General features: G+C 40.2%; 1 protein-coding gene across 5 annotated transcripts in view; it reads left to right on the forward strand.

Annotated features, from left to right (window-relative positions):
* usp32 (ubiquitin specific peptidase 32) overlaps positions 1 to 26744 on the forward strand; it is a 91866-nt gene that overhangs the window by 32810 nt on the left and 32312 nt on the right. For all 5 annotated transcript variants that reach the window (XM_030066353.1, XM_030066354.1, XM_030066352.1 and 2 more), the window contains exons 3-12: positions 3781 to 3886; positions 6919 to 7037; positions 12474 to 12633; positions 19645 to 19776; positions 21468 to 21575; positions 22009 to 22124; positions 24121 to 24183; positions 24306 to 24389; positions 24499 to 24560; positions 24746 to 24848. In XM_030066353.1, coding sequence (XP_029922213.1) covers positions 3781 to 3886; positions 6919 to 7037; positions 12474 to 12633; positions 19645 to 19776; positions 21468 to 21575; positions 22009 to 22124; positions 24121 to 24183; positions 24306 to 24389; positions 24499 to 24560; positions 24746 to 24848 — 1053 coding nt within the window. The remainder of the gene's footprint in view (positions 1 to 3780; positions 3887 to 6918; positions 7038 to 12473; positions 12634 to 19644; positions 19777 to 21467; positions 21576 to 22008; positions 22125 to 24120; positions 24184 to 24305; positions 24390 to 24498; positions 24561 to 24745; positions 24849 to 26744) is intronic.

Here is a 26744-nt window from a genome sequence, read left to right on the forward strand (position 1 = left end):
AGTGCAAAATGTAAATTCTTGCAATTTCTCAACTGGTCTTAAAATTTTGATCAGGAGTGTATAGATCGGATGTGGACTTGGCAACTATTAAATGCTGAATGACTTGGATCCAGACCAGGAGAAAAAAAAATTGACCGGGGCATCGAATCAACTGCAGTTTGATTTCTCCATGTACTATTCACCCACTGTTTGCCTGAATAAATTTATTTAATCTGTTCAGGGAAGGACAGAGCACAACAAAACCTAGGCCTAATAGTCAGGTACTATCAGTCTACACACAGTTTAGAAGCATGGATCACATAAACACACCGTGAGACCACGTTTGTAGTCACAGAAATGAAGTTAGTTTTCAGGTGTGGAACTTTCACATGAGAAAATTTGATTCCCTTTTATTATGAATTCACAGGTATTAATTCAAACCATGAGGATCCGTTGAATACTTGCTTTCTCCTTCTCTGTTGAGAGATACGCTATGATACAAAATGATGTAGCTGCGGAAATTCACCGCTTGAATCCACAGCCAGCCTTTCAATTGACTTCATGCCGAGCTTCTCTATCTTTCATTTGACCCCTTCCAAATAGCCAAGCAGTTTATGAGCAGTCTGGAAATATGGAAATCGGAGATACCCCAAGAGTAACACGGCATGAGGCTGATTTCAAATGGCATGTTTGAGAAGCAGACATCGGCTTTTTATGGAAACATTTTCCAGATATAATGCATTTTGAAAGCCCCAGCTGTCATTTTTAGGTGAAACGTGTCTCACGGCTACGATATTATGCTGCTGTTGCTGTGGGAGGACATCTCTCTGTCTCATACCCACGTTTCAGTCATCCTCTCTCTCCATCTCTCTCTCTTTCCCGCCTCTTCTCCATCATACTGTATTCTAGCTGGTGTAAAATTAAGTTTCTACGACATGTCAGTGCAGATACTGTCTCTCTCCTCCTCCTCTGTGTGTGTGTGTGTGTGTGTACGTGCATGTATGTGTCCCTGCCTCACAGAAACTGCAGTGTACAGCAAACAGAACAGCAAGTTAATATTCATTATGACCAGTTGTGCATGTTACCTGATTCGTTGAAGCTTTTAAAATCTGCTTATCTTGGTATTCTTGGAATGTTCTGCTGTCCCAATATTTAAACTATTAGAACAATGTATTAGTTTGAACACTGATAATCATGTTTACCCACATTGAAAGGAACATTCATCTCATTTGTATAATAAAGGGATTTTTTCATGTGTTAAAGAGATGTTGCTGTGGTCTGAAAGTAAGCTGTGAAACTGCAACATGGCTTTGCTCTCTGGTAATATGAAATTCAGATATCACTGAATTTATTTGCAGTAAATGCTTAATTAATATGGCATTGTAGGAGGTGTGCAACATGTTTAGATGGATAGATAGGTAGATTAGTTAGTACTTTATTGATTCAAATGATGATGTTGATAAAATCATGACTAAATTAGTTAAACGGCTGAAAGGTATTAGGAGTGTATATATCCGCATGTGGATGTGTTACTGTGGGTGTAGAGCTTATTTACTGTGATAGAAATCTTGGTTGTTTTTTTTTTTTTTTTTTCTTTTTTAGGAGGTAATGTTGGTAGTTATGTGTTTTTGAACTTTTCACTAAGGAAAATTAAATTTTGACCCTCACAAACCTCAAGTTGTGTGAATGTGGTTTGAAGAAGTAATGCAACTGAGGAGCATGTGTGGAAAAAAAAAAAGACATTGAGCTGATGTTAACAGTTTCTGTTGAAGTGCCCTTGAGCAAAGCATTTGATTATACCAAAATTGAACTTTGGCAGAGTGTCGGGTTGTATAGTTCTTGGTGAAATATACTCATTAATTGCTCTGTGCTCCCCTCGGCTGCTAATCCATAATAGTGTATTTGTGTCTGTGTATCCACTTCCATAGCAAAACAACTCCCAAAATAACACTTTTAGTACAAAACAAACACAATGAAAGCATATTGTCCTCATTATAAAAAACAAGAAGTTCCAGTTCCCAATTTTTGAGGAAATTAATTGGCTCTTTTCTAATAATGTTCCTATTTGAATTGGAAAGTAGATCCAGCAGGTGGCATCTGTTTGAAACTTCTACACAATAACCTTGCGCCAGGAAGACATGACCTGATGGTACTTTTTCATGTAGATGTAATTGCACAAAAAACAGATGCAGGGACTAGTTTTGAATTTTTGTTTTACACGTCTGTACCACAGTTAAAGCATCTTAATTTGGTTGCTAAATGTTCTGTGAATGAGAAGCCACCAGCTGCATTTTGCAAGATGCATGACAATGCTAAAATCAGAATGTGAAGTTTTACATTTTGAAGAAGCTTCATATGACCATTTCATATTGATGCTCACATTCAGGGACCAAAAGGGGACAGCAGGAAATGAGCAAAAACATGAGTGTTTATTTAACATCTTCAAAAATAAGTTCCTGTAGGTTTCATAGATAAATATAGAACATGTTAAAGGTACGGCAAAGGGGAAGATTTGCATGTGGATGACTGGACTTCCCTGTTCTAAGCCACAAGTGAACTTATTCTACAGTGTGTGACCTGCTGACATGGACACAGTTCACTGGCTCACTGACTGCAAAGTTACCCCTCAGCAGCCAAGGCTGAGGCTCACACATACATTACAGCACACACACACACACACAAACTTGTTGAACTGGCACTCACAGCTCCACGGGGCAACACAGCCTGTCAAACCATCCTACTGGTACCGTTGAGTGAAGCATGGAGATATGGTAACAGCGCCACCTTGCCTGTTCCTCAAATCCAGCAGGTATTAATAGGGCTGTACAAGATAACGTTTTCTAGATATGAGCATGCCCCATATTTATATCTCAAAAGGCAATGATATGGACAATATAAAATTTAGGCTTAGCATAAGACAGTGATTGTTCTGTTCTGATCAATAAAATACTTTGTGAAGTAACTGAATTTTCTACATCCAGTTGGGATTAGTATGCTGTTTTTGAGGACACTTAAAATTTCAAATAAGTGTGAACCCATAGTCATATTGTACATCGTATCACTATCGAGATATTGGGCATAAATACCAAGGTATGGAATTTTGTCCATATCATGCAGCCCTACTATATATGCCTTGGGCGATTATAAAAAATGGCATTTGAGAGAGCCAGAATTGCTTATTGTGTTTCAGGATAAATACATTCTTACTTTTGTGTTACATTTTTGTGACGTAAACAAGTAAAGCAGTTTAGATTAACCATGCAGTTGTTTCACTGACAATAGCATCATTATCTGTTGTAGAGCTACTTTTATGTCAAAATACAATAACAGCAGAAAACTGACTCACCAAAACTACACGTTGTAGCGACCATGGCAGTCATGCTTTTTTCCTGTAGTAGAGTGACAGGCGATGGCAGCAGAGAAGCAGAATCAGAATTACTTGACTGATCCCAGAGGGGAAATTGAGTAAGAGGGAGGCAAAACAAGTTTGGGACAACAGCAGCAGACCCTTTTGTAAAGTTACATCATTTGAATGAATTGACTGGACGAGACAGAGATAATAAGCAGAAGATAACTTTAGAGATTATTGACTGTAGTAAAGGATGCAGCTTTTTTAAACACTGTTGAGACGTTTTTGTGAAGGTTTCTCAGCTGATAAGCGTGTTGACCTACACATCGGCTGAGTTTCCCACGTCACCGAGGTTCATTGGTGACTTCTTGATTGTGTTCCTTGTAATGTGAACACAATGAGTGCGACATTTAAGTCTCTGATATTATCTGCCTTGTCCCTTTTGTGCTCAGGTGATCTACACTTCGTTCGGAGGCTCGTCTAAAGGACTGCACTTCAACAACCTGATTGTGGGTCTGGTGCTGCTGACTAGAGGACGAGATGAGGAGAAGGCCAAATGTAAGTCATCCCTGACGGTTTAGCAAGGAGTTTAGGACCCAGTGTTCACACTCCGTTGGTTCTATGTTGCTCTCTAATTGCCTCCTTGTGTCAAATCTGTCTGCACGGAGAAGGGATGTTTCCATGCAGCTGTCAAACAAACTTTAAGTGAAGCATTGAAATGTCACAAAAAGGGGGAATTAAACGCTTTCTATCAGCTGGCTTGAAGCGAATAAATGGGCTCCTTCAATGCCAGAAAATTCATCCACCACACAAATGGACAGAAATGTTCACGAGTTGCTTTGTGTTGGGCAAGTTGTCATTGTGTCAGCTAATGTTGGTTATATTTCATGCCTTCAGCTGAAAATCAATACAAAGAAACACACTTGACAATATTCTGAAGCACCAACTAATACTCATACAAGAGTAATAGGGAATTAAGCACGTTAGAAACAACCAGGGGTGTCGATCTGTGTTCTACCTATGATTCACACCACACATGGTTGACCATACATTACGTGAATGATTACTGGAGGCGCTCAAAATGATTTTTTGGCCTAGGTGGGAATTCCCCTCTTATACACAACATTTGCGTGTGGATTTTAGGGGTTTGGGAGGAAATTTGAGTGAGGGATGGATGGTGGCAGAAGTGTTTTAAATATTTTAAAAGTAAAACAGTTAATTTTTGGAAATTGTTATAAAGTACTTCTTAATAAAACCAAATTGTAAATGGGTCAGTAATCTGAGGAGTGATCTGATGCGCTGTAGTATGCAGTAAAATATAATGCAGAAACTGTACGTATGATGATAAGACACAGGAACAGTATTTGTTCATTCAAAACAATGGAATTTAATGTGTTGTTGATGTGTTTTGGTTACTACTTTAGCTTAACATGTAATTTATGAAAATAAATACCTTTCGGTTTTATAAAAAGTAGAGTAGAACTTAACCTAAAACAAATAACTGAGTCTTCAGGTACTGCAGTATGTCTGTGCACAAAAAGCAGTCAGTCTTAGAGAGGAGGAACTAGAGACTAGTTGACTAGACTAGACTAGAGAGTAATATGTGTACTGGTTTAACTTCAAATTTATGCTGCCAGCCACAATGACATCTGACACTAATGAGTGTGTAGTCAAAGAGTCAAACACCCACAAAGAATGCAGAGTACTGTACTTAAAATATATATATATGTCACACATGACCCTTGAAATCATAATCAAGAAGAAAGCACCCAGTAATCAATATAATGTCAAATAAAAGGCAGTGATAAATAAAATTCAGATAACACAATTCTGAATGTGAAGGAGCAACCAAAAACTTTTGAAAGTCAAAATGAGAAGTCAACAGAGTAAAGTTCAGTTCATTTCAGCTCAGTTCACTGGAAAAAAAAAAACAACCTCTTTGGTGTTTCCCCAGACACTATGTAAAAAAAAAAGGAAGTAATCTTACCAATCTCACTTCAGTCAAATTAAGTTCTCTAAAAGTTCAGTTTGACTTCAACTCATAAAATAATCCCCGCCAGTGCTCTGTTTATGAAAATTTACTCTCAAGTAATTGAGCCTAGTGGGAGTATGTGGAAGTGATGGTTTCATCGTTTGAAACGAATATATTTATTTTCATAAGTAAACGGAGCATAAATGAGTCTCTAAGACTTCTTAGAGGGGGATGAAAATCTGACAGCTCTGCACTGTCTCTCCTCTGTTCTCACTGGCTTCAGTATGTAGGGATAAATAATATTTGGGCGAAGTTGCAGTCCATTTTGTCTAAAATTTGTTGCAAACAAATGAGCAAATTCTGTATCGTTCTGTTAAAAGTTCAGGAGGAATCAACTCTGGACAAGGAGGTGGGTGGGCGGGCCTGTGTGCGACACGAGCATGGACGTGACTTTTTCATCAACTCATTCCTGCCCATGTAGCTCACCCTATGTTGCATCCCTCGCCTCTCACTGAAAAAGAATCAAGGCCAAGTGATTTTCGGCCCCCATCTATAAAGCCCTTTCCAAATGCTGCAGTATCTATGGTTACATGTGTCAGTCCTCCTGACCAGTCAACCTTACAGAAGACTAAACCACAGAGGCAGAAGGGACTAAAAGTAGAGCTAAACTAATAATAAATTGACATCATGGTGACTCCAATTAGTCACCATGATGTAAGTGATGGTTTTTGTATCCCAGGAGACCTGGTGTGACTGAACTGAGTCAAACCTTGAGGCAATACATTTTATTCAGATGTTTCAGCCAGTAGTCATACAGCCAACCTTTGAGACTTTTTCGCAAATTGTGGCAGATGGATATTGTAAAGACAATTGAGAATCCAAAGCTTTCAAAAACTAATTCAATTGTGGTGTGATGAATGAGGTAGAACTAACCCGACACTGCAAAAACATCTCATGTAGTCATTTAGTATCACCTAAAGTGTTCAAATCATTTTCTTAATCCTAGTTGGCTGACCTGAGTTATTGAGCCTTGTTTCAGCATCTTTATACTTCTGCATTGGCAACAAGTGGGATTATCAAATCCCACTGGCAGATTTTTTACTCTGTTTGAAGAAAACCAAGATTTTTATGGCTCAATATGAGACTAAATGACTTGTTACCATGGAGAGGTATGTCATCGTTTATCTAATGAATGCATTTTTATCACTATTTACCATACAGGTTCCTTATCGAGAAAAACCTTTGCATATTTTATCTGATTTCGGGGAAGCGTTATTGAAATTTTCCGTTTCGTCTTTCTTTTTCATTTGCCATTACCCAGCTTATGAGGCTCACAGGGGAGGCATAATTTTTCTTTGTGTCTACATTTCTCTCCTGCTTCTCTCCTCTCTCTGCAGGTTCATCTCATTGCTCTATCTCTCTCCTTGCCTCTCTCTTTCTCTCAGTCTCTGTGTTCTCTGCCTGCTGGTTGTGATTGATGTGTTGCAGGGAGTCGAAGCCATCACGACTGTACTGACACTGTAGTTTCTATAGTTGACACTGCTGCTTCTGCTACAGGGCCTGCCTGCCTGTGATAAGGATTAACACTTTGCCTGTGTGTGTGTGTTTGTGTGTACAGACCTCTTCAGCCTGTTTGCCAGCGAGCAGGGCGGCTACGCTGCCAGGGATGATATGGAGGCAGTTCTGCGGGTCCTGGATGGTGAAGTCCCACCATCCCTCAGGAAGTGCTTCAGCGAGGTCAGCCTGTCAATCACCCTGATGGAGGATTGACCCATGATGCAATGCTTCTCCTACATTCAGTGATGTTTCCATTCTTGTGTCCGGTCTCCCATCATTAGCTTCATGCCACACACGCAGTGCCACCAAGACTAGACATGGGGAGATGTAAAAATTACATATCACAATTTTTCTGACCCAGTAATCAAAAAAATCTGCTTAAAATTCTTAAAATGGCACCAAAAGATAGTGGAATCACTTTACCTTACATTTTGTTAAGAAACGTTTTTTTTAAATTGCGTCACAGACTAGATAACTGGAAAGATGCGGGCTCCCCCTTGTGGCAGTGCAAACTAAATAGGACTGTATGTTAGCAAACTAGACAGCTTTTTCTAGTATCTCATCTCAGGCTATTCACAATTATCCAGATTTATGATTATCCTGATAATGGAAATTCACTGCAATCAAGTTTTCGGGATTGTTTTTATCGCAATCTGTGATAAAATCCTACATCGTCCCATCCATAACCAAGACAGCGTCGGGATGTGCTAGTCAGATTTTCTGTGCGTGCTATTTCCATGTTGCATCCGGCTAGAGGCGTTAGCTGATTCAGTTTTCAAGCTATATGTCAAATTTTCTCTGAAATTTGTAATAATGTATTTCTTTTACTTTTCAGAGTTTCTAATGGAATTTAATGGAAAAATCCAACTTAAAACACTTTAACAGTGTTAAAGTGTAACTCAGCATTAAATCATATAACAGGTTGAAACTTTCAGCCATGTTGCACTGTTGGCCATACTCAATCACTGACGTGGCATCAGGTATTTTTAGAGATTGTCAATGGGAAACTACCTGCAGCTACATCACCGAATGGGTGTTTCCAAAAGTACAGCCGGCCTGAAAGTTTCAACCTCCAGAGAGCAGTTCAGCAAAACTTTTCTGCCGGTGTTGAGTCGCTCTTTAAAAAAATATTGACAGTGTGCCTTGAATTTCTGATTCTCCTTTGTTGTTTTTTTTCCCTTTCCCCTATTCCTCTGGGTAGCTGGCCAGATATAGAGCAGACAAAATAATGTAACATTGAGATTTTTTCAGCAGCTACATTGGAATAACATGACGCCCCAGATGGGTTGTTACACAGGACCATCTGAGACATTGGAGCATGTTGGGAAAGGCATGATTTAATCATCTGGTAGGGTAGTTTAAAGGAATTCTGGGAAGTGTAAGAAGTCATTAACAGAACAGTTAAGCCAAAGTAAGTACACCGGAAAGGTAAATTAAAACATTGACCACAGATGACACATAACAAAATTATCTGGGGGTGATAAAAACATAAACCTTGTTGCTTCCTGTCACACTGAGCATGCTCAGTCCTCAGATTTTATGTTTGACTACACTGATAAGTTTGTTAGAAGTGATGTTTTGATTGGACTTTCACTCCATTCATATGCCATATTCTGATATTCTGAATGCTTTAGCTTTGATTATGCAAGAAGATCTGCACCGTCTTCCTGTCTTGTGCCATAAAGCAAATCCAACCTGGTGGCACACAGCATAAAACACAGAGTAGAGATAGCTAGAGGCATCCAGTCTTCTCTGCAGTGGTCTCATTTGTTCATGGTAATCATACCAATGCCCCAAAATGATTGTGGTACTTATTAATTGATGAAAAAATGCTACACTCAGCATCTTTAATGTATTCGACAGGCTCACAAGCCAGTTGGAATAATGGATTCCCGCGGGTCGAAGTGGGGAGTCGCCTCTTCTGATAACACATGAACAGTTGTTTGGCAAGAAAGTACAGGAACACAGGAATAATTACTGGAGCCTAACATGGTTACAAAGACAGTTTGAATGGTTTCACGTGCAGCTACTGGTGGCCAATGTCTGCACCGTGATGACCATAAATATATGGTCATGATGTGAAATACTGTAACTATTCAAATAGAAAATGTACCGTTGAAGGTCACCATATTCAGTACAGTTGTTCATGTAAGATATGCACCACATTATTATAATACAGCATCTGTCACTACTTCACCCACTACTTTGAACTCTCTCTGTACCTATACATGTGTATAAGCACTAAACACAGCTGTCACATATTAATACCTACATAGTACTAACTAGTAGTTAGTAGGGATGCAGTCATCATCGTGTCATGCTTTTGAGTCACGGATTGGATCATTTTTTGGAACAGTAAAAAGATGAAAAATAGAACAATTTTTACATGCCCAGGCCACTTTTGTTTCATAGTCTCTTTAATTTTAAGCTTATGGCAGTAAATCTAAGTCTCAGTGAAAGAGTCCTCACATTATTTGTGCTTCCTCATCAAATGACATCACCGTAACAACGGGATCACCTCATTTGAACTCTTCATGGCTGTTTTTGATGTCTCTGTGTGGCAGATTGACTGATTAGTTAGACTAAAAATATTTCTGACACAAATTGTGTCTCTTGGGTTGTAGGGGATGACTTTGCATGCCGATGCAGGCATTTCAGCTTCTTCCATTCCTCTTTAACAATGTGAACAATAGCATGATTTCATGATGTATCTGTACTGCTGGTGCATGCACCTATCTTGTCTCTTTTCACTGCAACTCTCCATCGAAATGTAGGGAATTAATATTTACAACAGTAATAGTGATAGTAAAGTTTTATTTCACTGTGATGGTTCAATTTTGTGCAGCTCACATGCATACAGAACTCTGGGGTGTGTTCCATTACAGCCCTACAAGTTAGGACCTCCCTCTTGTGCATGAAAGACGCAGCAGATCAACCATTTCTGAGATATTCAAGCCACATTCATCTGGTGCCAACAATCATTCCACAGTCAAAGTCACTTAGATCATGTTTCTGCCCCATTCTGATGTTTGATCTGAAAAACAGCTGAACGTCTTGACCATGTCTGTGTGTTTTTATGCACCGGGTTGCTACCACGATAGCCAGCCAAGACATGTGCATTAATGAGCAAGAATACAGGTGTACCTAATAAGGAGGTCACTGAGTGTACATTTAAGGATGTCCTGAGACATACCAAATTGTTTGCAATGGTGTTGCATTGACACTAACATACCAAAACAATATGTCAGGCCCAGCGATCACTCGATATTTTACAAAAGAAATGTTGGAGTTGGCATATGCAGGATACAGATTAAATTGCTCTTCTGACATTATACAAGAAGAAATTTAAATCAGCTGTTTAACAAGTAATTTACACATTTTTATAACTCCCCTAAGTGCAACACAAACTGCTGATTGCTCATCACCAAACTGCAGATTGCTCTACTTGAAGTTCTTTCACAATAACGTCCCCTAGCAACAGTGCGCTGAGGCTTCGGCTTATATCACTGCATTTTGCTGCAGCATCATTACTGAGGTGTGGTTAAAGTGCTCATAAAAGAGCTAGTGTTATTAACTGCCCAGATGGACCCAGGGCCACAGAAACAATGCAAGATTTGGCAGTACAGCAGGGTATTGTACAATTCCTTAACTTGATTACAAAGAGGCTTTTCAGCTTTCAAAATCACGTCTCATCACAAACAGCACATGCATACACTTCACAATTAAAAGAAGAATCCACACTCAGATGGTTTTGCACTGTTGTACTGTATCATCAGTCTGTGATATTCAGTGCATTCCAGGAGTAATTTTGTCATGAAATGTTGCTTTTTGTCTATCTACTTCCCCTTTACCCGCATTGTGTACTCATACTTCAGTTGGTAATTTTCTTATGTTTCCCAGAATCACTTTTATCCTTTTCTCTAAGCATGTTTTTGTGCATTGTATTCCACTCTACTGAGGCTGCTGCCAGTGGTGAGATTTTGATCTCCTGCTCTGCAATGGATTTCTCCTTGCATTATTGTTTAATGTCGGTGCAAAATGGTGAGTCTAGAGAGAAGTCATTGGTCTCTGCAGTTTGCTTAGTTTTGGAGCCAGCTGCGGTTTTACAACAGCCTAATAAAATGAAATCCAGTGAGGACTGTTTTGCATCGCCATTGAAATTTGTGTCATTCTCCCTTCACTTCACATTAAATGAAAGGAATCCAATGTGTTGCTTGTTTTTAGACTATATGTTGTTGGAGGCAGCAGGCTGTCTGTTTACTTAAAATTCAAGGGCTATTTCCAGTGCTGTTGGTTGTTAAATTGGGCCCAACTATGAGAGAGACTTTGTCCAGAGTAAGAGCACCGTAACATTTTTCTTTCTTTAGATTTGAGTCCGGTATATGTTTGTCCTCTCTCACTTACTGTATCAGAAAGGCGTTATCAATTTAAAGCCTGCTGATTCACTTTTGGTTTTGTTTTTTGTTTTGTTTTTTGCTCAGATTTGGAATGATGCAAATCTATAAGTGTTTAAAGCCACACTAAGCAGCTTTTCACCTTGAGGAACCACAAAGTGTAATTTCTACCCTTCTCCCCCTCATCTGGTCAAGTTCCTACCTCAACACTTGTCATTCATCTTGACAAGCTGTCTACCTTGAAATGACATTTCATCTGAGGATGAGGCAGCCGTCATTTGTAAATGTGTTGAAGAAGCAAACAGAGAATGCAGTCAGTCTGAAATATATAAAAAAAAAAAAGATAAAAATAAAAAACAACATTTAGGCTCACTATGTTTTTACATTATTTTGTCTGCCTGAAATAGACATACTGATAATGTATCAAAGGTCCTTTTTATTTCTTGTTATTTTATTGTTAAAGCAAAATTGAGCTTTGGTAGAGTGTTGGCTTATATTCATATCTTGGCATTAATTTGTTCACATGGTGGTGAAATATCCTCATTAGTTGCTCATGCGTTCCCCTGTGCTGCTAATCCACGATACTGTTTTTCTGTTTCTTCATTCACTTCTAAGATGTGGCAAAACAGGTTAAAAATAACACTTACAGCACATAAAATAATGCCAAGAAAGCAGACTTTGTCGATATAAAAAAAACAAATTCCAGTACCCATTTTTGTCATTTTTTAGTTTCTAAAGTTTCCTACAGACGCTACCTGCCAGATCTACTTTCCAATTTAAACTTGAAAATAAGAAGAAAAGAGACATTTCATTTCCTCAAAAAATGGGTACCAGTCCTTGTTATTTTTAATATAGTCATAATCTGCTTTGTTGGTGTTCATTTATGTGCTAAAAAGTGTTTTTTTTTGGGCGCCTTTTCACCACACTGTAGAAGTGAATGGAGTGATAGAAATCCAGTATTGTGGATTAGCAGCCCAGATGAGCACAGAGCAGCTAATGAGGATATTTCACCACCATGTGGACTCATATAACACCCAGGGAACTATACAACCAAACACTCTATTTAAGTTCAGTTCTGCTTTAAATGTTGGCTTTGATGTTTTCTTCTGCTTTTGGATGAGCAGCAAGCTGAGGTTGACTCTGTGTCTTTGTGTGTGTGTGTGTGTGTGTGTGTGTGTGTGTGTGTGTGTGTGTGTGTGTGTGTGTGTGTGTGTTGCGGCAGGGCGACAAGGTGAACTACGAGCGCTTCAGGAACTGGCTTCTCCAGAACAAGGAGGCCTTCACCTTGTCCAGATGGTTGCTGTCTGGAGGAGTGTGTGTTACACTGACCGACGACAGTGACACACCCACCTTCTACCAGACGCTGGCCGGCGTCACACACCGTAAGTGTCATCGTCAGTAGTCTGTGTTAATGTACACGCTGACAGTGTCGGGTGCATATTTAACCATCAGCCTGTCCTGCTAATAATCCTGATGTTTAGTTGCCAGTCAGTCTGATTCTCTCGCACCGTTCCTATCCTGGTCACATGCTGAATATTTGACCCCATGAAACAGGAAATGCTTTGTACCTTTCCTTTTCATCTAGGAGAGTCTTTTCGGGAGAAAATCAGCCGTATTTTCTGGCACTGATATTTTTTTATTTAGTTCCTCTAGCATTGATAAGTACAGATCTTGTTCTTGTTCTCCAGAATGTCTACAGGTTCTCAAGAATTAAATAAAACACTAAAAAACTAGTGGTTCACCATGTAATTCCAGATCTGTTTTTCATTTAGTATCATTTCAGTGCAAATCTAAAATTATACCACGGTATTGATATATTATTGACAGTGATATTTAGTCAAGTCAGATTTGAAAAGTCAGAAACTAAATGAGGCAAACACCGCCAAACGTGTCATTTTACTAAACGATCCGATGGGCAAATTGGATTTAATGTTTTTATTTTCTTATGTTTTAGAAAATTACTTGTGCTTACAGTTGGTCACATTAAGTTTGACCTACATGTCTGTGTCACGTCTTAGATTCCTACTGAACAGGACAAAACAACAGGCTAATTGTATTCCATTCCCATTGCATCAGCTTTATTACACAAAGTTGGACATCTTGTCCCTTGGAAATTAATTTTCTCCTGTGTTTTCTTATTTTTCCCTTTTATAGTTTCAAAACTCTGAACAGCTGTGCTCATTTGGAAAGATGCTGTTTTTGCCAGATGTTTGTTTTATTTTGGTTTGTAAAATGGTCTTAAATGCAATTCAAAGTTGCACTGAAAATGTCACAGATTTGGCTCTGCGAAACCTTAAGATTCGTCCCGCTGTGTTTTTGAAACTCATGTGTTTCTGACATGAAGCAGATGATTTTCACCCATGTAGGCCCCCCACCCACCCACCCGCCACCCTCCCGCCACCCTCCCGACTTCTCCTTCTCTCCCCTTTTTCCCTCTTCATCACACTGTAGTGCAGATGTTCTCAGGAAATGCCTTCACAAATGGCTCAAAACACTTGTTAAAGCTGGAATTAAATCATTTCATATTTTTTTTCTTCTCCTTTTTCCGCTGGTGGCAGCAAGTGGCCTGGGAAATGACTATGAATGACAGGCTCTACTTATCTCCCTGATCCACTCACTCTCTTTCACTTTTGCTATCTCTCACTCGCTCCCTTTGACTTTCTTCCTCCTCTCCTCCAGCCGGCCGGGTTCCTCTCCTCCCACTGCAGGCTTCCATATCCATTTCCACTCTGTCATAGCCAGCGCTCCAGCTCTGCGCCATGCAAACTGCACTTGATAATGTGACTGTGGATGCTCGATAGCTGTGATTTCCATATTACTTTTATATTCAAGGGCTGACAGCCTTGGCTGCCAGGGTTGAGTGTAAGTAATTGAAGTGGTTATTGTGAGTGGATTTCTTGTGTGTTTCTTTTCAAGCGCCAAAAGTGAAAAAAGGTGTAAAATGGAAGCACTGGAGGGTATTCAGTTAGACACCAAGTTAAATGACTCAGCAATCAAGTGTTAAAAAAAATCCTTCTTTTCATGGTTGCTGTTGTGTTTTGATAGAAAAGGGAGTCCTCAGTGTTGTAGGGGCATGGTAGTAAAGACCTTAGCCGCCCTGTTTTCTTTTAAGTAGAGCTGGAGCAGCCGTGACTTGAAGGTCAAAGCTGCACTAGGCTAATAGTGTTGGTGTGTTACTTTGTGAACACACGTTCACTGGAGAGAGCATGTTCAATGTGAGCTGTGTGTGTGCGCATGTGTTTATGTTTGAGTTTGAGCCACCTTATCTATTTTTTTAGTTCATAATATTAGTCATTTAAAGAGACACTCCAATGTTTTGTGCAAAATACCCTTTCTCTGACTTACTGAGAAAAAGTGGTTCCTATGTTGTTGTTTTTTACTCAAAATTTGTTTATTTAACAATTTGAGTGGATTAAGACGGTTACTTTTTAAAACATTAGCCAGGGGAAGTCTACTTCAATGGCGGGAGTCTAACAGTGACCATTTGGAGCATCCAGCCAGTATCCGGCAAGATTCAGTACTCCATGAACAGAACATGCAACATTTGGAAATGTCTTTGGAAATATCAAACTTTGTTCGGTAGATCTTCCTAACTAGTAGCCTTTCCTGACTTTTGCTTTATCTGTGGCTTTCAAGACTGTTGTCAGAGATAACCCAGCAATGAGATTTTAATTGCCATTAAATTCCTACTCCTGCATGCACTTTGCTGTTCAGTGAACAGATATCTTTATAAATTTATCATTAAAGTGTCATTTGCAGCAAGCCCCTTAAAAACTTTGTTAAGTACATTCAACGCTTATTCTCAAGATTACCATCTAACCCCCATATCTCCACTGGGATTCTCCCATCACATCTAGGTCCCAATTTTAATTTTGTTTAAAAACGCAGTGGGCTGAATGTATGAATCTCCTCCAATTCCAGTGCCTGTCCCCTTGGATACAACTTATTATACATTAAGCATTTTTATCAGACGTGTTGACATTCTCCAAAGTTATTCAGAAGGTTCTGCTTATCTATTCTACTCCTTTTGCATTTCAGATAAAGGCACTCTGAATTATGCATATCACACCAGAACTCCTGTAAGAGTTGGCTCCAATATGGTTTGCAAGCTTTGTGTTTTTTTGCACTTGACTCTAAATTCATAGTTTAGGCAAATATTCTTCGGATAATTCCCTATTTCATCATGCATTCATTTACAAAAACCTTCATACCGCACATCTAATTCTCCCTGTGCTGATAAATGTTGAAGCATTCTTTCAGCTTTAATAATGTTGAGCGCCTCAAATCTGAGCAAAGAAAATATTTTCTGCACACCATTTTTCTGTAGTTTGGGTGAATATGAAGCCTACCGTTTTTCATGTTCATTAATGGTTGAGATACCTTAAAGAGTGCTACGAAAATAAAGGTAGGGAGGTTTGCAGTTTTCCTCATTGAGATCCAAACATCCTGCAGTTTGTATCAGGTCATTTGGCGTCAGCATTTCAAATGACAGGCAGCTTCTTATTGTATAAGCAACCAGCTGTTCTCACCGCTGATACAAAGGTGCGGTAATACAACCCATAGGATGTTTTGATATCATCCAAATTCTCTGCCTTACTGTTAAAATTGGCACATTCAGTTGTGAACCACTTTTTTTTTTCAGTGATTTTTATATTGCCATGCTGACCCAGAATTTTATTTTATTTGAAATGGAAATAAATGTTTATCTTGTGACTCAAACAAAGATCTGCTTCCGGTGGCATTGTGGAAATCACGCAGATCATCACGACAATTAAAGACAAAAGAAGAAAAATATGGTGCCTGGCGGACAAACAGCAGAGCTTCATGTGTTGAAGCCTGGAATAAACGATTAAAAGCTCAAAGTGAATTTGACTGACTTGCCTATGATTGTTATTTGGAGTAAGATTCAGTTTCTTGTAATTCAGTGTTGGAAAAAAAAAAACCATCCGAAATTGTAATATCGAATCACACAAATTATAGAATCACAGTACATATGGAACCAGAACCCAGTTGTTATGAATCAAATTGTATTGGGAGGTCCCTGCCCATTCCCATTCCTAATATTTTACTCAACAAATGCCATCTTTTCTCCAAGATAGCATCACAGTGGCAGACATAATGTGAAAATCTCTCCCAAGTTTAAATGAAAAATTAAAAACTACTTTACCGTTAATCTGCTTATCATTTACACTACCACTCTCACAGGTTTTGCAACTGAGGTCTCATGCAACTGCAAGAAGTGGTTCTATTTTGCAAGTAATATGTCCACTGCTTAAGAAACAGGAGAAACTTGTTCACTGAAAATGATAATTATGGGACAATATGCCATATTCCTGCTCCTGCCTAGCCACTTAATCAAGTCACTAATTCGCCACAAGTGACTGACCCAAGCTCCCCATCACCCTGTAAGCTACAGTAAATGCAAAACAAAAGACATCCAGCGACGGCAATCGCCAGCGTTGCAGGTTGAGTAAATTTAGCAAGGCTCTGTTGTGCCAATCAAGGATAGAGGGCTTGAAAGAGCACTCTTGTCCAGAGAACCTGGAGACAGTGTGTAATCTACCTACTCCTTGTTTATCCTCTTAAGTGTGAGCGTGTGTGTGTGTGTTTTGTGTGTATGTGTGTTTGTGCGAACGACAGAGACAGAGATATGCACTCCTGGTTCATGACTCTTTCCAGAACATGAACAGAAGGCTTGACTCTTGGCTGGCAAAGCTTGACATTGGATCCCCTGCTAACTCACGAGCCACTGGGAACTGGTCTCAGTCTCATCAGAATTGGAAACCCTGGGATTGATGGTCATTGGGACCGGATGACATAGCCTGGTTTTGTCTGAACAGTTCCTGAGGGGAGTTTACTATGGTAACGCCAGCCGCGGCAGCGCGTCCTCTAGCATGTTTGCCGGATGATGGTATGGTATCTCTGCTGCCACTCGGACAGAGTCGCACCTCTAGGTGGGTATCGGAGCGGGCAGGCCAGCATTGCTGCTGGCTGTAGAGAGGGAAGCAGGAAACTGACAGAACATTAGTGGTTAGTGCTGTTGTGTAACTTGAGCTGCCAAATACTTAGTGACTGCCACTCGTGTTGGAAGGTGAAAGTGTCAAGTGGGCAGGTTTGTGTCTGGGACCTTTGAGTTGGCTTGTAAAACCAATTTTTTGTCATTGTCTGGTGAGATATCGAAACCAGATTTGCACAAAACCCCAACTTTGATTAGTTATATCTTTGTTTAACAGAAAAACAAATGTGAATTCCTAATAATTTTCACTGACAGACTGTTGTGGTGTGCTTTAATTTGCAAGAGATGGAAATGAGAGCTATCAGAGCAGACCTGTGGCTGCCAAGTCAAACATTTGCTTGCCTTCTGTATCTCGTTAGGGTGGCAGGATCACAAGCCTTTACAGTCAATTACACCCGATGCTTTCTGACATAAGGATAAGATAACATGGGGCATAGCAGTGTTTGGACCACCTAGCTGTGCCATCATTAAAAAAGATGTCACATCCAATCAAGAATGAAACTGTTTGCATAATGATACATGGCCAGTTTGTCACTGCTGTAGTCTGTGGCACTGCACTGATGTTTTCAGAGACCAGTGGCAACCCTGAGATGGATGAGAGATGGGCAAGAGACAATCCATAGTAAAAGTAATGAGTTTTATAGATTTGCAGTCACAAGGTAACCCAGCAGCCATGAGTAATGCCCAGCAGGTTGAACGCAGGTATTTATTTTTCCCTATTGGCTGCCAGGACTAATCACTGACTGTCCACCCCACACTCAATAGGTGCAACTATCATTCACTCCATATGCTGACACAGAGGGCTTTAATACATCTGCTCATTGGCATTAGCAGTGTTACTTTAGGACCTGTGTTAATGTAAGTTTATTTCATGATTATTTCTTAGGATGTGTTCATCCTTATTTGGTTTTGTCAGGTTAGTGTTGCACGGTCATGTCTTTAGAGCTGTGGTGAGATGTTTGTCTTTAGTGTTCCCTCCCTCCCTTCGTCTTTAATAATTTATCAGTGTGTTATTTCCTCCATGCCATCTCCATATAGTCCACTCTTTGAGTTCACATTTTAAATCATTGATCACATACTCTGTGCTTCTGCCTCTACTGCCTCACCTTTTAGTCTGTTTGTTTAACTCGGAGCATCTTAGCCAGGAAGCAGAATTGAACCATGGAGGCAGGAAGTTATCGACTGCTTCCCAATCAAGCCAGGGGTCAACTGTCTCAGTTTTCACCTCTGCACTGCATGATGAATCCAGTCATCAGAGCCTGGAGTAAAAGAGAAAGCCCTTCTCTGTTCACTTTGCCAGTGTTGTGCTTTCACCAGCATCCAGCCACAACCCAGGACCATCCCAGTTGACTGGAAACTATTGACAGATAACGGCTAAAAACGGACTGTCAGGAAGAGTGATTTTAATTACCTGACTGGAAAGCTGTGGTACATCTTGCCTGGAATCAGCTGCCATTTGATTTGTGCATCTGTGTTTTGACACCTGTCATACGTTTTGGCTCTATGCCAAAGGCTAGCTGGCTAGCTGCTAAATCCTATTAGCTTAAGCTGTGGATTAGCATGTTGAAATGGGGAGGCTGGTTCACTGACCCTAGCAGAGCCTTCATATGTGCTATATTGGTGTGAGCACTGGCACCGTGTTCCAAGTTGAGTCATAGTCTAAATACTAGGCTAGCATATAATGGCCATTACATAACCCTACTGTGGTCTGGGCCAGCCATGGCAGCATGACTGTACTTTGCACAGAAACCTCACTAGGTCACTACTCCATTTAAGTACTCTTAGTAAAATCCCTGGTATCAGCAGTTCCTCTTTTGGTTATCATAGATCTTAGGGTGTGTTCATACCGAGCATATTTAGAGTTGTTTATTCAGACTCTGAAGTGTTTATTTATTAGTTTGGTTCATCTGGGCTAGTGCGAACCATTAAAGTGCCATTGTGAGTGCCATTAAAACCTGGGTTGCACCTTACTACCCAAGTTTCCTGAATGCACTCTATGCCCTCTTCTGAAGAAACTGTGGCATGCTAAGAAGGACTGAGAATATAACGTGAACCAGCTACAAAATGTGATGTAATAAAGAAAAAAATGAATAAAGTAAACTATTCCACTGTGGTTTACACCAAAGAAAACAAAACATTAGTTTAGACTAAAGAAAAGTAAAGAAAGAAAAGTGTCAACATAGGTTCAGTTGCACCCTGAATTTTGTTTGACAGTGCTGATAGGTTGTTCAGGATGCTCTGACCTTGAGTATTCCCCATATTGCTTTCTCTGGCTCGCAGTCTTTTCATTCCTCATTGCACACAACACAACAGTACACAGAGAACTGCTTCTGCTGCTGAATATTAACTCCAGCTTCCTCTGCTTCCTCTCTTGTAGTGGAGGAGTCGGACATTATAGACTTGGAGAAGCGCTACTGGCTTCTGAAAGCCCAGTCCAGGACCGGCCGCTTTGACTTGGAAACCTTCGTCCCGCTGGTCTCCCCTCCCATCCATGCCTCACTGAGTGAAGGTAATGCAGTATTTATCAGCACAGGCCTCACACTAGACCCCTAAAAGCCAGCGCCTTCCCCAGACAGTCACCCATGAACATTTAAACAGAATGTATGTATCTAAACATACACCCATGTGTTCAGTCGATACTGGCCAGTGTAATAGAAGCTGCTTGTATAATTTAAGAGGTTCCTTATGTCTGCCTAACTTGATCTTTGCCATGTGTCCCATTTATTCTGTCAATTATTTGTTAAGTCTAAGTTCATGTATACAGTCCATCACACGTGGTAGTCAACCTTTACTTACCCAGGGGAATGTATGCTGAGCACAAGCAGTGTTTTTTGTTTTGTATGATGGGAAACTTTCAAATTTTCATGATTTCCATTTTTACATTTTTGCATGACGGAGAGTTTTGTGTAATATTGCAGCACAGCCAAGAAAGACAAACTAGTTTGAGAGTAATGGAGATGATTGACTGCCCAACAAAGGGTGCACAGTTTTGTGGGATCTCTTCAGGTGTAAGTGAAATGACAATGAGAAAATACAAAGAGTTTTCTGCAAGCACTGCAATAAGGCCATCTCGGCATCACAGGGAAACACAAGATCAACATTTTCTCATTTGCTCCAACATTTGGGAGGCAAACACACAAAGGAATGAGAAGAATGTATGGTGAGAAAAGGGGAGACAGATGTCACGACTTGGTATTTTATTTTTTCCTTTGTCAGGGCTTTTTGTTAATTTATTGACTCTTTGTTTTCTTGACAAAGGCAGAGAGTTCAATTTATACTTGAAGTTATGCTTAAAGAAATAGTTTATGGTCAGGTGCCTTGCTGGAAGGTATTTCGGCAGTAATTTATAGGTTATAAACTAGAAAATATCACTTAGCAATGTTATTTAGGTTCCTTTATGAAAATTCAGTCAGCATTAGCTGGCTTTCCACTGTCATACCAAGGCCATTTGCATTTCTGTTGTCTCTTCCGGTCTTTGCCAGTGCCTCGGTGGCGCTGTCGTGGCCATTTTTTAGGTGCTACTAGCCCACCGAATAATACAAGTGAGGAGATGGGTGCAGCTCATAAGTATTGATGTCAACACAGCAGCTCGCTTTTCTAGAAGAAGAACCGGGAGTATTGGTCAAACAAGGGCATTAGGGCTCTGCTCACTATCTGGGCAGGGGATGCAAATCAGTGTTTGCCAAAATAAGGACGTTATGCAATATATATATAGAGAGAGCTGCCGGTGGCTGGGATCCAACGCACAACGGGGCAGGTCCACAAAAAAATGAGAAATTGAGGTCTCAGTACAAGGCAGTTTAAGCACACAATGCACACAGTGGTGTCCAAAGGAAAAGAAGTCCCGTGGTATGTAGTTCTGCAGTAGTTAGTTAGGGTGAGGTGTGCAGACTTTAACCACTCGCTTCCTACCTCCCTCTGGCATGCATGAATGGGACGAGACCGCGGGGCTATCGGCACAACAGTGGAAACGTGAACGGTCTTGTTCGCATGGGTGGAGGCCGAGGGCCAATAACAGTCTGGCTTGAAGATAGCCCTAGCTCGCAGTGGTATGACAGTGGAAAGATGGCTGTTGTCTCATTTTGGCCTTTCATCTTTTAATTCAGGCCCTCACAAATAAATACAATCCTCTTCAAAGACTTGTTCTTTCTCTACAGTGCTGTACTAATAAGCTTCAACGTTATTGATGTTGTTTTTCAGGCTTGTTTCACGCTTTTGATGAGAATCGGGACAATCACATTGACTTTAAAGAGATCTCTTGTGGTCTGTCTGCCTGCTGCAGGGGGCCTATCGCCGAAAGGCAGAAATGTAAGCCGTGCCATCTTTTCAAACCATTAGAGATAAATGAATCCCTGAGGCTTCACATAATCATACCAAGCCTTTTTGTTGTAAGACGTGCACTCTTTTTTCCCCCCATTGAACTGTTTTATCTTTGGTTTTAATTGTAAATGTTTTTGGCAAGGGTTGATTGGTGCAGTAGAGTCATTAGTGCACAATCATCTTTGTCATCAAAATTTTCCATCAGTGCTTGAAATTACATTTTCACACTTTGAAATGGCTACATATTGAATTCCCAGTTAATGGACAAAATAACATAAGATGAATACAAATTGATAGTAAAAGATTTGGGTGCAGTTAATTTCCCTCAGGCTTTAACATACTGTAATGTAGAGGTATCTTGTTACGCCATATTTTCCTCCATGGCCTATTCCAACACCGCACCCTTGTCTTTCACATCCAGTTTGCTTCAAAGTGTTCGATGTGGACCGTGATGGTGTTTTGTCTCGAGACGAGCTCCATGAAATGGTGGTGGCCCTGCTGGAGGTGTGGAAGGACAATCGAACAGACACACTTCCGGTGAGTCTGCACATAATTTGGCATGAACTGTATGTGGGCAGACTGTACTAAACATCTGCATAATGCAAGCTGCATATGCATAATTCACATAACTGCTGTTTCTTTCCGCGCTGTGGAAAAGGAGGCATATTTCTGTGTAAGTTTCTGAGTTTGTATTGAACCTAGTTTACTTGTTTTTAGCGCAGTTATCACAGGTGGGTGAACTATGATCCTGTTTCACTTCTGCGAGTATGCAAGGGTCCACTGAGGGCCACGAGACGTAAATCTCCTCTCTGCTCAAGTCTGCGAGGGTCTACACTTTATTTGCATTGCTTGGAGCCTGTTAGAAACATTCAAAACTTTGGACAAATTCTTGACCACATGCTGTGCCATGTCTTCAGCATGGTTCTGCAGTGGTAGATATGAGAAATAGACGCTCATAAGTTGGATTTTCTTGTTCAAATGCGCTTTTAACATGTCAGAAATGGATGGAAAACGTCACATCCTTGTATGTTTGTTTTTCCTGCAGATTGTTCATTCTTTAAAATGTGGTTTGTGCTGCCCAAGAACACTGCTTACACAGAAGGGTGAACAGTGTACTTCAAAATGACATCCAGGTCTCGCAAGTACTAAATGAACAACATTGAACTTTTGAGTGTCTGTTTTTGCATATATTTGTTTTATATGTGCTCAAGGAGGAAGTTGTTGCATCAGATCCCGCTTTAGACCGGCTGCTTCCAGCCCCACAGCACATGGTCAAGGTTTCCTCCGAGGTTTTGAAAGGGTCACGTACAAATTTGCGATGCAAGCAAATGCAAATAAATGACAGCAACATCTTGAAATCGTTAGAGCTAAATCCCTCGCTGCTCTAACATTAGCATAAAGCTTTTGCCCCATCCATTACATTTTCACTGCTGTCATGTGAAAATCTCATGGCTTCCTTGGTAATTTACATGTTTCTGTTTCAAACTGAAGTTTACCGTCTCCTTTATGGATCGAATAAGGTCCATGACCCTTGGGCCCCCTGACACCCATTTAAAACCCGCATTGTGATGTTTCGACGTGTTAGATCTGAAAACAAAGCTCGATTTTTATTTATTTATTTATTTATTTTTCCTCTTAAAAAAATTAATACACACAACACCTGCTCCTAGCTGAACACAGTGTGAGCAAGTAAATGGAGGGGTAGCACCAAAAAATATGTAGCAGCCATTAGTATCAGTGAGGATGTCCAAACTTGCAGTGAGCATCAGTAAGTGAAGCAAGTGGCACCACTTTTGGTTAAAAAAAATTGTCGCTTTGCCTCCATTTCAGCAGCATAGGTATACTGAGCCTCTCAAGCTCTGGTACTGGCTGGAAACTGCATTGATCTTCCGCATCGTTCACTCTTGGGAAAGTAGAGATGGATGTAGAGAGGCTGATTTTGACAGTAGTGAAGCTCTGTACCTCTGTGATGTTTCCAGCACAAGTATACACAGACCTGAACAAAAACAAGGAATGGTTGGAAAATGTAAAGGTTTGAAATTCAGTTATTAATTTTACTCACCAAAGATGGATGCCCATTCATTTTTATCTGGTAAAAGTGCCCAAAATCAGTAAACTCGCACTCTACAAGATGTTGTGTTCCATTTTTTGTGACTATGATGCTGTCATGGCCTGTCAGGGCCCTTCAAAAAGAGATATCGTCAGGTTATCATTCACATGCTTCTAGTGTGGAGCAGGTCTAAGACTGTAGTGGTTTATAGAACTTCATCAGACATGTCAGTATTGCTGTAAAAATTGTAGCTGTGTCTTCCATTTAGTATTGCAGCAAAAACAAAACCTGTAAGCAGGAGTCAGTTTTGAGGCATTAACAAAAACAAAACAGAGAAACCCTTGTTCTACAAATTCACAGTATTGTTTGTTCACTGGAACCAGACCAGTAGCAGCTGTCACTGTGATCCCTGTCATAGTGGTGGGCGAGGAAACAGTGTTTGTGGCTCTGTGGTGTGTGCTGATGCGTGTTGTTGCCTTGCAGGAGTTGCACAGCAGCGTGTCAGACATAGTGGAGGGAATCCTGAAGATGCATGACACAACCAAAGTCAGTCAAGGCTTTTTCTTGAAACTTTTAAAGATCAAAAAGCAAATAATACTGCATATTTTGTGAAGTGAGAAATGTCATCATGCTGACGTTTGATTTTGTGATGATTGTCTCCTGACCAGTTGGGTCATTTGACCCTTGAGGACTACCAGATCTGGAGTGTGAAAAGTGCTTTGGCCAATGAATTCCTCAACCTGCTCTTCCAAGTCAGTGCACTTCTACTTGTATACATACTGTGTTTGACATATTACTTCATTGTCAATTTATATCAGTGCAGTCAGTTGTCCATATCTTCCTGTCTTTTCTTTGGTGTAGGTGTGCCACATAGTCCTGGGGCTCAGGCCGGCCACTCCAGAAGAGGAGGGACAAATCATCAGGTAATTGTCTTCTTCGTTCACTCACTCCTCTTACATACAACTTTGAAGAATGCACCAGTCCAGCTAATGACTGTCTGCTACTGCATCTCTCCTTTTTTTGCATGCATGCATTTGTGTGTGTGTGTGTGTGTGTGTGTGTGTGTGTGTGTGTGTGTGTGTGTGTGTGTGTGTGTGTGTGTGTGCAGGGGGTGGTTAGAAAGGGAGAGCAGACATGGGCTGCAGCCAGGCCAGAACTGGTTCCTCATCTCCATGCTGTGGTGGCAGCAGTGGAAGGACTACGTCAAATATGTAAGTGATGTTAAAGATGGGAAAGGTGTATTGAAAGATTCACTGATTGTTAGGGGTGTAGCGATTCATCACCTTGGATCAGTATATCAATCTCATGATCAATGATCCAATGTAATCAATACTAAATGAAATTACAATAGCACGTCTGTGTCAACATTTCCATCCAAGCACACCGCCTTCCTAAGCGTTCAAATAGTTCTAGCACCAGGCAGGTAACTGCAGCCGCAGCCAAGAAAAAGACAATAAGGATATCTGCTCCCCTCTCGGGAATAAAGCCGCAGTGTGGAATTCAATTTCAGAGAAAAGGCGGTCAGCTGACAACTCACATGTTATATGCAAGCAATCTCAGTACAAGATAAAATACTCACAAAACATGACAAACCTGGCCAGTCACCTAAAAAAGACACGACGTTGTAACCGGTTGTGTTAAATGGGCATAATGATATTGTCTCATATCAGTCGTAAGCCCCTGAAAAGAATCTAATCAAAATCATAGGCAACTTTGTGATATCAGCAAATGTCTAATCATTGTCCAATCGGTATAATATTTTATCCTGATGAAATTTGTGATTTACACCCCTGCTGATTCTGTCCAGTCTTCCACTGTGTTTGTACTTTTGTGAGCTACATCTTGATTTAAAAAAAAAAATAAATAAATAAATAAAAAAAATAAAAAAACTTTGTAAATACCAGAAGGTGATTAAGGGAACTGAATATAAATTCCTAACTAATGTTCAAACATTCATAGCTAAATGTGAGATTTTTAAAGTAATGCAGTTTTTGATTGGCTCAGTGAAGAACAGACAGGAGTGAAGAGTCTGATGTTGGACTGCCTGACCTGAATTTACCTCTTGAAGCCCACAGCGCTGTGGGTAAAAAGCATCTGTTATGCTTGTTATCCTATCCTCCTTTCATATTTGTGTTCATTTCACACCCTGATTGACCTTTTACTATAGAGCCACTCTGAGGCCACTCTGTGCTTTTTGATGTTAACATCAAGTGTGTAGTTGTGAAGAGAAGTGGTTATTGAGGAGAGAGCCATGGTCTCACAGAAACTTTATTTCCTCATACATTAGCTGGTGCACTTTGTCGCATGCTACTTGTAGAATCAAGGGAAATGATTTTCAAGCCAGACAGAAGCCTGTGACGTGCTCTTTGTAACCTGGAAAAGTGCTCCAGGCCAATTTATAGCTTACAAGTGAAGGTTCAGCTGAGTCCAGATTCATAGGTTAAAGGACCATACCATACCTGTGATTTTTGCCTGTTTAGTGTAATATCTGCAAAATGTATATATTACATGTTTCTGCTAATCAAGCAGTAGTAGTATTGTAGTAAATGGGCCAAGCACTCCAAAATTACTGGCATGGTCCTTTATAAATCTGTCTCTGTGTCCCTGATGGAAGGAAACTGATGTTGTCAGTGGGGATGAGCTGGATAGACATAAAATCTGACTGTCTGTTACCAGGATGGAACCAGTATCCGTGATTGGTAGAGGAGCTGCTAGACAGGATGATGGTAATGAACTACGCAGGCCCAAGCATTTATTGCTGGCTGCCTTTAGGATCAGTGTGTCCTATAGAATACACTAAAGAGCAATTCAGGAAAATAAAAAAAAATCAAGAGCAGAAGTGAATATGAAATGCTACTTAAATAATGACCCACTGTCCCTCTTCTCGATGTTTATAACTTTATGCCTCTGGTTTGCCACTAAGCACTGCAGTAAACATTTATTTTGTCCGACTTCAAATTGAATGCACAAATTCTGATGACTGACAAAAAAAAAAAAAAACCTTAGGAAAGATATTTCATTGGTAAATAATAATGAAACACCAGCTGATGAATGCCCATCTGCATTTATTACGGTTAAATGAGTTCAGTTCTACTAGAAAGCAAGCA

Source organism: Myripristis murdjan, chromosome 13 (assembly GCF_902150065.1).
Source record: "Myripristis murdjan chromosome 13, fMyrMur1.1, whole genome shotgun sequence".
Classification (NCBI taxonomy): domain Eukaryota; kingdom Metazoa; phylum Chordata; class Actinopteri; order Holocentriformes; family Holocentridae; genus Myripristis; species Myripristis murdjan.